Source organism: Oncorhynchus keta, chromosome 14, assembly GCF_023373465.1.
Source record: "Oncorhynchus keta strain PuntledgeMale-10-30-2019 chromosome 14, Oket_V2, whole genome shotgun sequence".
Lineage (NCBI taxonomy): Eukaryota > Metazoa > Chordata > Actinopteri > Salmoniformes > Salmonidae > Oncorhynchus > Oncorhynchus keta.
Window position 1 is genome coordinate 42,734,610 of NC_068434.1, and position 17,651 is coordinate 42,752,260.

Sequence of the window (17,651 nt, forward strand, 5' to 3'; positions counted from 1 at the left end):
TTCTCTCTTTTTTTTAGTGGTGTGTTCATTAGCAAGCTAAGCTACCAGAACAAGGTAGTCAGAATCAGAAAAACACTTGTCAGTTGACGCTTTGAAATGTTTTGCTTACTGTACTGTCGACACGAGTCGTACATGGGTTATGAAAGGGAGCCAGACAGTACAATAATAACAAAAGGCGATTGTTCGGTAGGCAAAGTGATAGGCATGGATTGCAGTTACACAGTCATTCCCCTCAAAACATATATTCTCCCTCTCCCTATGTTGTTTCTATGATTCATCACAGTAACAGGCAAGGAAGAGAACTTGGGGTGATCATAAAGACTCAATACGATGGGATTATATGGCACTAAGTAAAACGTGGTGTTGGGCGTCCCATTCATAGTGCTGTGTCTCTAAAGAAGGGTACATGTTTGGGATTTTTTCGAGCTCTTCTCGTTGGTTTGTTTTCCTGAGGCTTTGCCTTCGTCACTGCCTCCATTCTTCTGTTGCGTGTTAGGATCTCTGCTCACACCTGGAAGAGTTGAACCAATTAAGTCATTCATATTTCGGTAAAAATGTATGTTAACACTAGCATATAAGGTGCAAGAAATTCCCTCTTCCTTACTAACTTACCGGGTGAGAAAGTGTCCATGTTCTCTCCGTCTGGACCAGCACGGTGTTGACTGGTATCCTGCTTTTAGATTAAGCAAATGTTATTTAACTACGTGAAAACACAGAACAACATCTAAGCAAATGTTATTTAACTATGTGAAAACACAGAACAACATCTAAGCAAATGTTATTTAACTACGTGAAAACACAGAACAACATCTAAGCAAATGTTATTTAACGACGTGAAAACACAGAACAACATCTAAGCAAATGTTATTTAACTACGTGAAAACACAGAACAACATCTAAGCAAATGTTATTTAACGACGTGAAAACACAGAACAACATCTAAGCAAATGTTATTTAACGACGTGAAAACACAGAACAACATCTAAGCAAATGTTATTTAACTACGTGAAAACACAGAACAACATCTAAGCAAATGTTATTTAACTACGCGAAAACACAGAACAACATCTAAGCAAATGTTATTTAACTACGCGAAAACACAGAACAACATCTAACGTGTTGATGTATTGCATCAGTTCATGTATAAATGTATATTTGGCCTGTTATTAACAATGATGACACTTACCCCCAAAATGGTGCTATTGTGCTCTTTCTTCCGTGCCTGGCTTTCCAGATGCCTGTTAACATCAGATCAGACTCACTAAACGTATTGCATTTCAGAGTAAGTGGACTGTCGCTACCTTGCAGTCCAACCAAGGTGCACAAGTAATTGAAGACGCACTGTGCAAGAGAAATTGTATCATTGTCTGAGGGAAGAGCTTGGCCAGTTGAAACATGAAGGAGCCTGTTTCGTGCCTGCCATTCCTACGTCCTGCTGCATAGTTCACATGTAAGAGAGGGTACTATCGGATGGACGGTGAGACTAAAACAGCTTTTGTTGACCAGCAATAAAATGCCTTCAGATGATAACAGCAAAGTTATTGAAATAGCCTAAAATTATGTGATGCATTAATTCATTACATTTTTTTAATATATATTTTTTTACTATTGTTCTTAATGTTAATTGTAGTGGACACATGGACATGAATACAGTATGGTGTGTTTCATGAGGATGCAACATTTTGTTTTCAACCAAGATGTCACTTTAATTCAACAGAGTAAAGATCAATCCACCCACCTTCTTAAATAGGAATCACAGTTCTTGACCGGCTTTGCCTCTTTCTTCACCCCATCTGGTGTCCACGCTATGGATGTATCTACCCCCACATCTACTCTACCCTCAGCTCCAGAAGATATAGGCATCTCTGCTTCTTCTGCAACAACTACATCTCACACGGCAAAAAACTACAAAAATCTTACAAACACCTAACCGTAGGGACTTAGAAGCAGGGACTTAGGTAGCTTGTATCCCCAGCCTGGCTTACAAATTTGGGTGAACCTTGTCTGTCTAGCTCTGTTTGACCAATAGATGCGGTGGCTGTTTGGCAGTGGAGTTAACGGGTTTGTTGTTGTATCCACGGCAACCGAGGCCTAAATGACTGGAACCAGAGCCATATATTTAGAATTGTATTCTAAATGCATAGCTCTGACTGGAACTACACAGGCTCATTGCAGTCTGCCCTTTCTCCTGGATGCACCTTACAGATCACATTTGGGGTATTAAAGGCCCAGCGCAGTTAACAATATGATTTGTCTGTGTTTTAGATATACTGTAAATCCTCGTTGAGGTTGGAATAATTTGTGAAAATGATAATAATTCCCTTTTAGTGTAAGAGCCTGGCATTTCTGGCTGTTTTGGTGACATCACCAGGCAGATCATCACAGCTAGTTTTCAGTTTTCCCCTCCCTACTCAGACCACTCCCAGACAGTCCTAGAAAAAATTATTGCTTGAGAAATTGCTCTTGCTAAGGAACGTTTTGTTTTGACCATTTTAATTGAAAACAATCACAGCAAGGTACCTAATTGTGTCCCAGAAATGATTTGACATTGATATAAAAATGGCTGCATTGAACCTTTTAATCTAAATCGTGCTGTGTTTGAGGGGAGATGGATGTGGGGGGAGGGGGGTAATTAGGTTGACTTGAACATGTTTTGTAGTGGTTAAGTGTAGTTTGAGTGTTCTGGTCCCAGTATCGGCAGCTGTCGACAGCTGTCAGAAACAAGAGTTTGTATGACTGTAAAGAGGACAACACTTTCATTCAACTGTGTGATAGTACAAATACTAACTGTACTGTCTCTAAATGTAACCACAAATAAACATTTTACGGACAGGTGTTGATTTGATTTCTTTACTGGATTGGCAAAAGACAACCAGAGGAGATTCCAATTCTGCCCTTTCAGGGGCTATGGGTAGGGGGGTCAGGTTTTTTTGCTGAGGGCCTTTAGGACTCCTCCTTCTCGTCTCCGTGGGTGATGTTGTAACCCAGTGACTTGTAATCGATGTTGCCGGCCACGTCAATTGGCGCCACAGAGAACGCCTGGTCCACCTGAGGATTTCATCAGAAGACAGAGAGGGATTAAGGCAACAATGTGAATTGACCAAAGGCCTACTTTCTATGGAGGACTGCTGATAGGATGGTTTATCTCTCTCTCCCAAGTAATGTCAACTGTGTGATTTGTTAATGTACTATTTTAAAGAAAAAAGGTAGGTTAAAAGGAGAAAAAAGAATACCAACCTCCTCTGCTGTGAATTTATACGCCTGGTTCATCAGTAACCGTTTAAACCTTTGAAGAATACACAGCTAATGAATAATTAATTGACCACATTGTCATTGCCTATTTTGGCAATCTGTGTATAGGTTCAAATGATACTGACTCATCCTTGTTGACGAAACCTGTGCCGTTTGGGTCGAAGAGCTTGAAGGCAGCGAGGATGATGTCCTCGGCGTCTGTGCCTGTAAAGGGAGGGTTATAGTTCCGTTAACATGAACCGAATCCAAAGACGCATACAGCAGAAGGATGGAGAAGCAGAGGGATGGGGTCTTACCGTTGAGTTTCTCTCCAAATAGAGTGAGGAACACAGTAAAGTTGATGGGACCCTTCCCCTCGTTCAACATCTCATCCAGTTCCACATCCTTAACGTTCAACTTCCCTGGTAGACAAAAACATAAATCGACATACACACGCATGCACATACACACATTTTGTATAGTGAGACAATTAAAATACCTAGCTGTCCATAGGTTTCTCTCAGGTCCTGTTTTTTGATCACACCATCTCTGTCTTGGTCAATACAGCCGAAAGCCTGGAGATAAACACAGTGCATCCATTGTTAATAGATTCCCCCCTCAGAATTGTACCTTTATCGTAAAATAAATAACGAATATCCAAAATGTATTTATGTCTAATATTATGAGCCATTTCCTCTGTCTAATGTCTATGGACCAGCCAGTGTAAGTGTACTGTAGCCGCGCACCTCCTTCAACTCCTGTATCTGACACTGTTCGAACATGGAGAAGACATTGGAGCAGCTCTTCTGGGCTCCTCTCTGTCTCTTATTAGCAGCCGTCTTACTGGCCTGAGAAACCAGAAAAATAGACAGGATGTTACACATGGCCATATCACTGCCACCAGTCGTAAACGAATGAGAACAGAGGAATCCAAAAGAATAATAACCACGTCAACACGTAACAATGGAAACCATGTATTCTATGTGAAAGAATAAAAATGAGTAATAAGGTCACATGTCACATACATTTAACACAGAGTTTTACAGTAAAACACCCAGGTTTACTTGACCAAGGTCATCCGGAGTTGATTTCAATATAAATAAGTACTAATGACTTTCTAAGGGATTAGTCATTTCTAATTTCTAATTAAAATAGGACACATACTAAACTCCGCATAAAAAGATACTTCCCTTTTTCAGGACCCTGTCTTTCAAAGATAATTTGTAAAAAATCCAAAATACTTCACAGATCTTCATTGTAAAGGGTTTAAACACCGTTTCCCATGATTGTTGATTAATTAATTAATGAACATGCACCTGTGGAACGGTTGTTTAGACACTGCGTGAACGTGCCTTAGGCATGCTGCAATGAGGCATGAGGACTGCAGATGTGGCCAGGGCAATAAATTGCAATGTCCGTACTGTGAGACGCCTACGTCAGCGCTACAGGGAGGCAAGATGAACAGCTGATCGTCCTTGCACTGGCAGATCACGTGTAACACCTGCACAGGATCGGTACATCCGAACATAGCACCTGTGGGACAGGTACAGGATGGCAACAACAACTGCCCGAGTTACACCAGAAACGCACAATCCCTCCATCAGTGCTCAGACTGTCTGCAATAGGCTGAGAGAGGCTGAACTGAGGGCTTGTAGGCCTATTGTAAGGCAGGTTCTCACCAGACATCACCGGCAACAATGTTGCCTATGGGCACAATCCCACCGTTGCTGGACCAGACAGAACTGGTAAGAAGTGCTCTTCACTGATGAGTCATGGTTTTGTCTCACCAGGGGTGATGGTCGGATTTGCGTTTATCGTCGAAGGAATGAGTGTTATACCGAGGCCTGTACTCTGAAGCAGGATTGATTTGGAGGTGGAGGGTCCATCATGGTCTGGGGCGGTGTGTCACAATATCCTCAGACTGAGCTTGTTGTCATTGCAGGCAATCTCAACGCTGTGCGTTACAGGGAAGACATCCTCCTCCCTCATGTGGTATCCTTCCTGCAGGCTCAACCTGACATGACCCTCCAGCATGACAATGCCACCAGGCATACTGCTCGATCTGTGTGTGATTTCCTGCAAGACAGGAATGTCAGTGTTCTGCCATGGCCAGCGAAGAGCCCGGATCTCAATCCCATTGAGCACATCTGGGACCTGTTGGATCGGAGGGGGGGGCTAGTGCCATTCCCCCCAGAAATATCCAGGAACTTGCAGGTGCCCTGGTGGAAGAGTGGGGTAACATCTTACAGCAAGAACTGACAAAACTGGTGCAGTCCATGTGGAGGAGATGCACTGCAGTACTTAATGCAGCTGGTGGCCACTCCAGATACTGACTGTTACTTTTGATTTTGAACCCCCCCTTTGTCCAGGGACACATTATTCCATTTATGATAGTTACATGACTGTGAAACTTGTTCAGTTTATGTCTCAGTTGTTGAATCTTATGTTCATACAAATATTTACACATGTTAAGTTTGCTGAAAATAAACGCAGTTGACAGTGAGAGGACGTTTCTTTTTTTGCTGAGTTTATAAACGTGTTTTTGACTGTCGAAGTCATACTTTTTAGTTAAAATTTGAAACCTAAATCTAGGCTTTCTCTCTACAGTTAAAAACATTCTAGGGTCATTCCACCAATTCAGTGCCTTTTGAGAAGTGTAACTTGGTCAAATATTTATTTATTTATTATTTCACCTAATTTTAACATTCTGTCATAAAGAGCACATGTTCAACTTCATAAAAAAACATGTTTTTCAAGAGGTTAAATAATAATACATTTTAAAAAGGATTATAGAAGTGCCTATTAAGTGCCAAATAAGGTAACAGGGTTGTGCGATTGGGTTGTGACTGGGGAAATGGAAGCTTGTTGTGTGCAACAGGGAATGGCAATTGAATGTGCACTTGAATGCACGTTTTAACAATGTAATTGTTAAAACATTTCTAGCCTATCTATGGGTAACAAACAGGGTTGTTACCCATAGATAGGTCTTATGCTCCACCCACAATTTTCCATCACAAAATACAAAATAATTGCTGCAAATAGCACAACCAGCTCTATGATTTTATTATTCAATGTTTCTTTTGAATAAAATAAAAAACAAACAAGTAGTTTCACTATATTAAAACAAGAGTAAAGTTCACCTATCAGAGTTGACCTTAAAAATGCTCAGAATCCTCAGAAGTTACTTTGTCAAAGCAACAAAATAAGTAATGATGCAATGATGCAATTCCTAGAACTGACACAGGGTTGACAGAAGGACATGTAAAATATTTCTTATATTATATCAAATCTGATTTATTGAAGTCTGTATGTGGTGTATATTAAAGGGCACTTCATTTAATATAACAGGCTTTTAAAATCCAATATCAGTGCACGATTTCTACTTAAAATATCAAAGGGACGCAAAGGGCACTCTTTTCGTGGAATGACCCTAATATTTCATCACAACAATGAACTCCAGATTAAACAATAAATTCCAGATAAACGTTACATAAAGATGGCAAATGATGTATAATATTGAGTCATTGTTCTAGTACTCACCATGTCTGTGTGTGGTATAGTGGCTCTCTGTGCCCAGGACTAGGTGTGATGCTGGGTAGAGTTTATGTATGGCTCATGTTATCCTCTGCCCTCTTATAATAGGCCTGCAGTGTGTACCACAGTCTCATACATGGCCATATTCATTCTCTCTCTCTCTCTCTCTCTCTCTCTCTCTCTCTCTCTCTCTCTCTCTCTCTCTCTCTCATTCCACTGGGGGTGGAAAAAGGAGATAGGGAGAAGGAGAGACGAGAAGGGAGACAGAGGGGGAGGTGGCTTTGGACAAAATGGTGTGAGAGAGGAGCCAGTGGGATATGGGATAAGTATCAAAAGTATAAATAATTTAAAATTACTTATATTAAGCAAACCAGACGGCATAAATTTCTTGTTTTTTATTTATTTATCGATAGCCAGGGGCAGTGGCGGTTCTACCTTGTAAGGCTTCCTCAGCGATTTTTCTTAAAGATTTCGCACAAACCAGAAAAAAATGCAACAATATGTCTGTGAAACTATATATTCACAATATTATGAATGAATTGTGGTTTATTTGGTAACATTTCGTATTGTGACTGATTTTACTAATTGTATTAGCACTGTACAAAGTTAAAGGCGCGCTATTTGATAGATTCTCCCTCGGGCTTCCAGTTGGGAGAGCTGAGGTCAACCTACCCCCGCCCCCCTCCCCATGTCGTACTTCTGAGTGGGAGACCTTCCCAGGCAGTAGCCAGTCTAGCTCACAAACTAGAATCAGGGTGCCCACTCCGACAAGGTTAATTGACCCACAGTCCCACAAGGTGACATGATATCATTGAAGTAACGTGCAAATGAGCGATAGAAAACGGATTGCTCAAATGTCACATTTCTTTTTAGTGCAGGCGCCCCGTTCCTTCCTCCGGCAAGATGTTGCCCTGGGCGGCTGCCTAAATCCGCCACTGGCCAGGGGCACGCTCCGACACTCAGACATCATTTACAAATGAATCATGTGTTTAGTGAGTCCGCCAGATCAGAGGTATCAGCCATGACCAGGGATGTTCTCTTGATAAGTTTGTGAATTAGACCATTTCTTGTCCTGCTAAGCATTCAAAATGTAATGAGTCCTTTTGGGTGTCAGGGAAAATGTATGGAGTTAAAAGTACATCATTTTTATTAGGAATGTAGTGAAGTAAAAGTAAAAGTAGTCAAAAATATATATAGTAAAGTAAAGTAGCGATACCCTAAAAAACGACTTAAGTAGAACTTTCAAGCATTTTTACTTAAGTACTTTACACCACTGAGTATGACTGTAGTTTACAGTCCTATTTAGTTGCATTGGGAAACTTTGTGTTGAGTTGCTCACTTTACTAAACAGAAACAGAAACTTGACAGTTTTTATGACAGGATGTGGTCATGTACACTAAAGCCACTTCAGTTATTTGGCCCCTTCAATTTCAAATGATGATAGGCACACAACAAAATATTTGTATGTTGCAGCAACTTTACTTACAACAATAAAAAATTGTCACATTACAAAGCACATTATCATTCTTAGATATACATAATAGGAATTAAGACCTTTACGCTCATCACAGATACAGAACTTTTACACTATCAAAGAAATATTTAATTTCCCACGAACAGTAAGTGAAAGACTGCACTGCAATACATTTGAAATGGATAATCCCTTAGTTTTAAATTATATACGGTAACATCTCTGGATTAAACAAAAAGCATCAAACTAAAAAACATACTGATGCTATAAATCAATGCCAATCTTTTTCCCTTTAACATTATGTTACATTATTAATCAAGCTTTAAATACCTGCAATCAGTGGAAGCTTGAGAACATGTTTAAACAAGGGTTCATTACTTTCTGGGACTCACCACTTATGCATTGTGGGACTGCAGGGAATTTTCAGAGGCTCATCAGTTCAAAAAGACATCTGTATAATACTGTACACTGGGAAAAGTGATGATTGAATCTGTCTCTGTGTTTCCCATGTTGTGTGTGCTGTGTGGTGGGGTTATTTCTATGTACAGTGAGTTATCCACACCCGTATTGCTTCTCTCACCAATGAGGAGTTACAGATTACTCTGTGAAAGCTTCAAGAGGAGGCCAGAGCTGGATCACCGTAGATGAGGTATAATTTACTGTATGAGGTCAGAGTTAAGCCTGGTTCACCTGCATCGTCCCCTATAGGTGGGAGGCTGTTACGACTCTCAGGGTGTCAGCATGCACGCTGCCATCTTACAGGCTACTGCCGAGATAAGTGCCGCCCCCCGGCCACTCCCTTCCTCTGATTGGATGAAGGTGATGTCACAGTGAGGCGTCAGCTCCCGCACAACTTTGTGGAACCTGTCCTGGAAACTGTGGAGGGAGATTAATGTCAGAGTTAGAATAAAAAACATGACATTGACGCTAGATATGACTAACATTATACTTGGTGACTCCCTCTCCCTCCTCCCTCCTCACCAGGGGTGGAGTTTGTAGACGGAGCCGTCGATGCCCACAGTGATCTTCAACACCGCCTGGCTGCGGCGTTCTCTCATACGGTTGATGACGCCGGCTAACCCCGCCCCACACATGTGTGCTGCCCGCGTGGACACGCTCTCACAAGCTAGACGCACTATGTCACAGTCCAGCTCCGACGGCAACACGCCCAGCGTAGACAGGATGTTGTAGATCTGCTTCCTGTCTCCAGAGTCACTGAGGAACACACAGGGAGAGAACACAGGCTTAGACTTAGTGAGGGAAGCTTTGACTGGCTCGGACAGAAGACAGTCACTGACACAAAGAGTTGGAACTGTGTCGATGGCATTGTAATAGTGGTGACAGTTGTAATTCTAATGTCATTGTTGTGTCGTGACCCCTCACCTCTCTATCTGGGAGACGTAGCGCGTCTCAAAGCTGCCGCGAGTCTTCAGCAGGTCAGAGGCTTCTCCGTTAAACAGCAACTCCTCGTTCACCAGCTTCAACAATACCAGCCGCACCAGCTCTCCCATGTACTTCCCACTGATCAGCTTCTCATAGCTACGGGAGCGATGGCGAGGAAGGAAGAGAGAAAGGGGGCAGAAAGGAGAGTTGAGGGAAGCAGCGGGGCAGAGCAAGTGGATGGAGGAAGAGAGAAAAAGAGCTGTGCGTCACACAACACGTGAACCGACATCCCTGTCATCATCATTTCCCAGCTAGGCCGGGGAGAAACAAGAAAGTGAGAGATTGAAAAGCAGGAGAGCGATCTCTCGGTGTGGTCGCTGTGGGGCGGAGAGAGAGATAAAGTGCTAGGGTGAGTGAGGCTCAGCTCAGCGGTTGCCCGTGTCAAGGGCCTGTCAGAGTAGACGGTAAACAGCCATTAGCCTGGCTGACATTAGCTAGCGCTGGACAGGAGCTCATTAATCTGACCCTGATGTGTAGTGACTGGGCTGCCACTAGCCTCGACTTGGAAAACAAGAGGGTTACCTAGTGACCACACATAGGCTGCAGGTTAGTGTCAGGTGAGTGTTGTAGACAGGTGAGAGAGAGAGGCACATTTTCACCTGTACTCATCCTCAGGCTGCATGTGCATTGTGTCACAGGAAAGTACAGGTCTTTCAGAAACTTGACTCTCACATACTTTGAGCTCTAAGAATGGACACATTTATACATGTCTGGATATACATGCAACCAGTACTGCACAAGAAAAACTAGGTACTACTTTCAAATTTCTGCAAATTCCTGGAAAGTAATCAATTATTTTAGCCATTTTATGCCAGTTAAAAGGTAGTTTTATCACCAGTGGAGATTCCTAAACTTTGGAAGGCCTAATTAGGTTATTGTGCTGAGATAAACAGTGTAAGGCCCAATACTCACAGTTGTTGTCCAGGGTTGAGTGATGTCTCGTCCACCACCCTGTCGTACTCCAATCTAAACTCCACCAGCTCTCCGTTGGCTCCGAAGGCCCCCCACTCTGTGTTCACACACATCCTCCCCTCTTCCCCCTCCACCAGCTCCACTGTCCGCATCTCCTCCATGTAGCAAGCGTTACACCCAGTACCTGAGGACAGGACAATGCTCATATTACATTTGATTTGTGTGTCGTATTACAGACAAATAGCAACATAGTAGGCTATAAGGAGAGGTAGAGAGCTGGTAGGTAACATGAGATAAATTGCTGATAAACCTGTGTGTGTGTGTGTGTGTGCGTGCGTGCGTGCGTGCGTGCGTGCGTGCGTGCGTCCGTGCGCGCGTGCGTGTGCATCCTTACCCACAATCATTCCCACTTCGCAGCTGCGGTCCTCATAGTAACAGGATATCATGGTGGCAACTGTATCGTTCACCATGGCAACGACGTCCATCTCAAAGTCCTGAAGAGTAAAGGAACATTTCAGTCCGGCTCTATTTGCATGAATCTAATACGCATGTTTTACAAATGTACCATAGCATGTCCATCACAACATATCTATTATTCTATGTATCATAAACATAGAATCCTAATCCTGAAGTGAAAATCCTACCCCTCTCCTCTTGATGGCATCTCTCAGTAGTCCCACCACGTTGTTACCCTCTGCTCCAGACGCCTTGAACCCTTTGGTCCAGTTCAGTAGGATGCCCTGGGAGGAACACAGAGGGTTTGGGTTGGTAGCAGGGCTCAGACACTAACTCAGATACTCAGATAGTCACTTGCGTATCAAATAATCTGAAGTCTGTGCCCTGTGCAGATCTTGTACTTAGTCCATCTCCAACCTTGTCTATGTTCTCGTGTCGTACAGGAAAGGAGAAGGTGAATCCCAGAGGAAGCTTCTTGTGCTTGATGTGTTGTCTGTTCAGGAAGTCTGATATACACTCAGCAATGTAGTCAAAGAGCTGAAAAGAGAGGGGAAGGAGGGAAAAGGATGAAGGGAGAGAGAGGATGGTGAGTCATGATGATTTATGGGGGACACTGATTACACGAGTCGACACAGTGCAGTTCTGGGTGAACACTTCTAAGTACACTGCACTCTCACCATCTCAGCCGTGCCTGTCATGGCGTCCTCAGGGATGGAGTACATCTGGTGTTTGGTCTCCACCTTCCATCCCCTCTCCTCATCCTCCCCCACCTTCACCAACATCACACGGAAGTTAGTCCCCCCCAGGTCCAGGGCCAGGAAATCACCCACCTCTGACACAGCGCAACACACAGAACGGTGTCATATAGGATCAAACACACACAGCAGGGGTTTCTGGAATAAGAACATTGTTCTATCTTATTTTTTGTTTTTTAAAGCACTACAAATTGAATGTCAAATAAATCTAATAAGAAATGTCATGTTCTTTCATGTGCCATCACCCATTTAGTACAAATAGCCTAGGTATCATGCATTTACATTGTTATTTCACAAGAAAGCATGATATAAACGAGGTATATGCCTCTACCTGATCCTTCAGGGGTAGAACAGACGTAGGTGGGCAGCATTTTGACACTGGCCTCCTGGTGCGTCTCTACACGCAGTCCCCGGTCCATCTCCCTCATCATCCTCTTCATCACCTCCTTCAACTGCTCCTTCTTCAGCCTGAACTCCGACAGGATCTGCTCCACCTGGGGAGGGAGGGACAGAGCCCTCACAAGTAACCATCATAATATTCATTCCTAGAATACCTTGAGAATAGAATAACATGATTCACCCAACGGAACTTCAGGTGTGGCATTTCTCAAGTCCAAGGACACTTTACATACGCACGTCATGAGTAGAGTACAGAATTTAAAGCACAGTAAAGGAAAGTGTGAAGAATGACAGTAAGGGTAAGGATAAGGAAGATCTATTTCATGTTTAACTTCAGCCCTTTCTCTCTCTAATGTTTATTCATCTAAAATATCAGCTGCGGAAACAGAAGCTTTGAAAACCAATTTTTAAAAAGTTGAATAATTTCAGACATATAAGTTGCGTCATGCTGTATGCTCTGTGTTATGGTGGCTCTGAAATACATTTCGCCACCAAGATACACAGTTTCATCCAGGTATTTCACAAAGAGGACAAAGTAGTAAACTGAACGTCTGACAAACCTTCTCACCCATAACTTCCTCTCAAACAACATGGAGCAGTATATGTGTGAAGACTTGAGTTAATTCAGACAACATTCATGCAGAGTAGAAAGTCAAATTATAACATTGTTAAGGCAATGTCTTACCATGATGACTGTCTCTAGCACAGAGCTGAGGCTACAAGGCATCTTCCCCATCTGGCCCATGAAGGAGCTGACGCACAGCATCTTGTCTAGCTCTCTAAATCACTCGTGTGTGTATCTAGGTGTGTGGTGAGTGTGTGTTTGGCATGAGTGTGTGTGTATGCAGAGTCAGTGAACTGTAAATGTAGTTGAATGAGGACCTCGGCTGTTTTTATGCTCTGGTAAAGGGGGCTGGCCGGGGGAAGATGGAGGCCCACACAAATGCCCACCCCCTAACCCTTCACCCCATCTAGCCAAGGGCATGTGGTCAGATTATATCTACAATTTCTGAGACAATATGACTCTAGTAATACTGCAAAAGAAATTGACAAAACAATTCAATTTTTTTCCTGAATACAATGTTTTATGTTTGGGGCAAATCCAATAGAACACATTACCGAGTACCACTTTCCATATTTTAAAGTATAGTGGTGGATGCATCATGTTATGGGTATGCTTGTAATCGTTAAGGACTGGGGAGTTTTTCAGGATAAAAAAGAAACAGAATCAGCTAAGCACAGGCACAATCCTAGAGAAAAAGCTGGTTCAGTCTGTTTTCCACCAGACACTGGGAGATGAATTCACCTTTCAGCAGGACAATAACCTAAAACACAAGGACACATTTTCAGAGGACAGAGGTTTTACCAAGAAGACAGTGAATGTTCCTGCGTGGCCTAGTTACGGAGTTGACTTAAATCTGCTTGAAAATCTATGGAAAGACCTGAAAATGGTTGTCTAGCAATTATCAACAACCAATATGACAGAGCTTGAAGAATTGGGCAAATGTTGAACAATACAGGTTTGTAAAGCTCTTAGACTCACCCAGAAAGGCTCACAGCTCTAATCACTGCCAAAGGTGATCCTAACATGTATTGACTCAGGGGGTTGAATACTTACCGTGTCTAATCAAGATGTATTAGGGTTTGATTTTTCATACATTGTCCACTTTGACATTACATAGTATTTTATGTAGATTGTTGACAAAAAAAAAATACAATTCAAACCATTTCAATCCCATTTTATAACACAACAAAATGTGGAAAAAGTCAAGGGGGTGTGAATACTTCCTGAAGGCACTGTAGCTTGCTATGCTATAGAATGTGAATTATCACCACAGGTCAATTTGAACAGCAAAGTATTACAGTGAGAAAATCTTTCATATGCGTAATGACAAACCCAAAAGCAGGCAAAAAAGACATTTAATCAGACAGGGTAAGGTTGATCTAAACTAAAACCTTTGAAAAGACATACAGCTAACTATTACTGTTGCTATTTAACAGAATTTCTAGTACAAGTAACCTACATTAATTTCCACTCTATATCCATTTGATGGCATGAATGACCAGACTTGGAAGTTTGTCTGGTTAGTAGAACAGGTAACATGGTCATTTGAGCTTAGTCATTGACATAGAAGTAGTTGACATTCATAGATGACTGTGTTTGCTTAGAAAACGTGGCAAAGGTGTGACCTATTTCATTGGGTTCAACAGAAGCCTCTCACAGGAACATGATTTACAGTAGGTATATATATATATGTATATATGTACCTACAGTACTAATATATCTTCACATAGGGAGGCAGATCAGACACTGGTATAAAGTGTGTAATATTGCTGTATTCAAAGTCTTAGTCATTGTTTAACTAGCTCAATATTAGATGTCAAAGCATCTAAATTTAGCGCACTGCAAAGTTGAATGACCGCTAAAATCAATAATGAAGCTTTGTAGGCAAAGGTCTCCTGTGCTTATCACCCGAAAAGGTTTAATTTTAGACATGACCAATGGTACTGTCAAAAACAACTCCAAAAATAGCTGTGGTGACCCTTTCCTGAGTGCCCCTTTCTCCTGATTTCAGAATAAATGCAACAGTAACTCTTACCAACAGGCTGACACACACTTTGTCAACTACAACTTGCCTTATCGGGAGATTAATCATGGATTTAATTCAAATAGCGCTTTAGTTTATATAGCACTTACAGGGAGAATCTCAAAGATAGAAACTGAATTAGCTAAATTAATTGGTAGCTCACGCATGTACACAACTGCATGAACAAAGATCTTCAGTAGAGGCTGGCACAAGTCCAGATTATATTTGACTCGGCCTGTTTCCACAATAATAAGAGATTGAGTTCATTCAAACATTCCATATTCTTTATCAGTATAATCTTGTGTAATAAATCATTGTACTGTATTATGAATTCAAACATGAAGAATATGTTTTATTGTGTGTAAAGTTTGATTGAATAGCCACCCCCCCCAACATGCACATGTGCAACATAAATCAGAAAAGAGGTGAGGATCTTAATTCAACCTTCCAATGATGCTATAGGTGTTACTGTAACACACACACACACACACACACACACACACACACACACACACACACACACACACACACACACACACACACACACACACACACACACACACACACACACACACACAGGCACACACACAGGCACACACACGCACACACACACACACACACACACACATGCATGATGCTGTTTGACAAATCCATCCATGTTTGATTGGTGTCAGGTCCTTTTATGGATGGAACTTGAATGTGTGCCAAGTACTTCTCCATAGCTGACTTTGACGGCTAATTTAACCCAGTTAGAGCTCTCCTACTGGGCTGTTTGCTGAGATGGCCTGATGGGCAAGGCTTCCATTCACCTGCCTCACTCCTCAGATGAGACCACATAAAACCACCCACTTTTTATTCATAACAACTGTCTACAGTCATTCAGCTAACACATCCACCTTCTTAAAAAACAAAAATTGCAAAAGTCATCTCTCAAAAGTAAAGCAAAAATAGTACTACTTGTACAATGCCACATTTAGAATGTTAAATACTGTAGGCAAGTAATATAAATAGCCTGATAATTCATTTTTCATATACACCTTATCTGATACCCTGTTTCATGCTTTCATGGACTTTGGGAGTGATTTATTTTTATGCAAACTCAGTTTGCTAGAAAGTAGGATTTTCCATTGCCCTGGAAGGATACTTTCTAAATAAGACAACTTAAAGCGGCCCTTCAGGGAATCTTCCATTAAATGGATAAAATCATCCCAATATTTTTTACCTTATCCATCTTATGAGGATCCATATCATACATGTCCTGCCCGGTCATGGGTGCTGTCTGCTGTGGAACAGTAAGCGTGTTGTCCAGTTGGGCTACGAGAGCAGGTTGGAAAGTAGCAGTTGGTCTTGAATCTTCATCTGTGAATACAGGCCTATTGAACATGTGTTTGAGGAGTGTCCAAATGATTTATGTCCAACCAGTTCCTCAGTGGACAACATTGTCTGCTGTTAGGCTAGTTATTCTGTCGAATAATACACACTAAAGGCCTATATAAATAAACAAACACTATTTCAGTTAAAAGTGTTCACTCAAATGCCTGGAAAAGTCTGTATAGGCAAGTCCTAAAATAAACTTTTTTTTTTCATTTGTGCGCTTTTGTAGTTCATGACGCATCCACTGCGGCCATCAATAACAGAAGTGCACTGGCCCAAAAAAAAACGATTCAACCTCAGATAAAATCAAGTCCTTCTCACCATGGTCCTCAGATCCCAAAATGTAGCAGTAACATTCAAATAATCTCCATCCAAGTAACCTCAATGTATATCCAAAAATAAATGTTGTATTGCTTTTCCATTTGAGAAAACAATTTCACATACACCTCCGAACCCCTTAGCCTACATTTGTTTTTCTCAAAATCTATAGCAACCAAAACTGTCAAATTAAAGGGGGGGCAAACACCCCTTATCCTGCCACAACCACCCTGTCAACATATGCTCACAATAGCTTTCTTTCACTGTCTCCGTGCCCAACGTTTTCAATTCGCTGCCCTGGGAGTCAATAATTTATCTGCACACTTCTAGTATGGAAAGCACTTAGCACCGAGTTAAGTGGCCAGGAGGAAATTGTTAAATTAAGCAAAATTACTTAGGAAAACAACAAATGAGAGTGGTGAGAAATCAGAAGTGGCAAGGCCTATACCCGATCGAAAGGTCACTGTCTACTGTCCTAATAAGCCTAATAATAATAATTTGTGGGGGTTTTATACACTCCTTTACTTATTTATACTTATTTATTTGGACAGTGAAGCTAAAACGTTTAATGTGGATATATACTCCAGCATTTTGGATTTGAGATCAGGGATTTTTTTTGCTATCAGTCAAGTCAAATCAAATTTAATTTGTCACATGCCCCGAATACAACAGCTGTAGACCTTACAGTGAAATACTTACTTACAGTAAAAGCCCTAATCAAAAACACAGTTAAAAAAAAATAAACAAATACGAAAAAATAATAATAATAACAATAATAGGCTATATACGGGGTTGCCTGTACAGAGTCAATGTGCGGGGGCACCGGTTACTCGAGGTAATATTAAAGAGTTATTAAAATGACTATGCATAGATAATAACAGTGAGTAGCAGCAGCGACTGATGTGGTGTACTCCTCAATGCCATCGGAAGAATCCCGGAACATATTCCTGTCTGTGCTAGCAAAACAGTCCTGTAGCTTAACATCTGCTTAAACTGACCACTTTTTTATTGATCTAGTCACTGGTGCTTCCTGCTTAATTTTGGCTTGTATGCAGGAATCAGGAGGATAGAATTATGGTCAGATATGCCAAATGGAGGGCAAGGGAGAGCTTTGTACGCATCTCTGTGTGTGGAGTAAATGTGGTCTAGAGTTGTTTTCTCTCTGGTTGC

The 17,651-nt window shown here is 41.6% G+C and overlaps 2 protein-coding genes across 2 annotated transcripts; both read right to left on the bottom strand.

Moving 5' to 3' along the window:
* Positions 1–2,836: 2,836 nt before the first annotated feature.
* On the bottom strand, positions 2,837–6,919 carry LOC118393456 (myosin regulatory light chain 2, atrial isoform-like). Its single transcript, XM_035786141.1, has 7 exons — positions 6,772–6,919; positions 3,978–4,079; positions 3,731–3,806; positions 3,549–3,653; positions 3,378–3,456; positions 3,238–3,286; positions 2,837–3,048 (listed from the first exon to the last, which is right to left on the bottom strand). The coding sequence occupies exons 1-7, from the start codon at positions 6,772–6,774 to the stop codon at positions 2,944–2,946; spliced, it is 519 nt and encodes a 172-aa protein (XP_035642034.1). The 5' UTR covers positions 6,775–6,919; the 3' UTR covers positions 2,837–2,943.
* A 970-nt stretch (positions 6,920–7,889) lies between these two features.
* LOC118393457 (hexokinase-4-like) lies at positions 7,890–13,075 on the bottom strand. Its single transcript, XM_035786142.2, has 10 exons — positions 12,887–13,075; positions 12,134–12,296; positions 11,725–11,879; positions 11,465–11,584; positions 11,236–11,331; positions 10,986–11,085; positions 10,592–10,775; positions 9,620–9,775; positions 9,218–9,451; positions 7,890–9,112 (listed from the first exon to the last, which is right to left on the bottom strand). Exons 1-10 carry the CDS (start codon positions 12,965–12,967, stop codon positions 8,965–8,967), a joined length of 1,437 nt encoding a protein of 478 aa, XP_035642035.1. The 5' UTR covers positions 12,968–13,075; the 3' UTR covers positions 7,890–8,964.
* Positions 13,076–17,651: the final 4,576 nt, after the last annotated feature.

Bases quoted from the DNA above. Each gene is read 5' to 3' on its own strand.
- LOC118393457 (XM_035786142.2), bottom strand. From the start codon at position 12,967: ATGCTGTGCGTCAGCTCCTTCATGGGCCAGATGGGGAAGATGCCTTGT. The intron at 12,297-12,886 runs GTAAGACATTGC...CTCCCTCCCCAG, and splicing joins TGCTAGAGACAGTCATCATG to GTGGAGCAGATCCTGTCGGA. The intron at 11,880-12,133 runs GTAGAGGCATAT...GCGCTGTGTCAG, and splicing joins TTCTACCCCTGAAGGATCAG to AGGTGGGTGATTTCCTGGCC.
- LOC118393456 (XM_035786141.1), bottom strand. The intron at 3,807-3,977 runs GTGCGCGGCTAC...GTTTATCTCCAG, and splicing joins AGATACAGGAGTTGAAGGAG to GCTTTCGGCTGTATTGACCA. The intron at 3,457-3,548 runs GTAAGACCCCAT...CTCCCTTTACAG, and splicing joins ATTTGGAGAGAAACTCAACG to GCACAGACGCCGAGGACATC.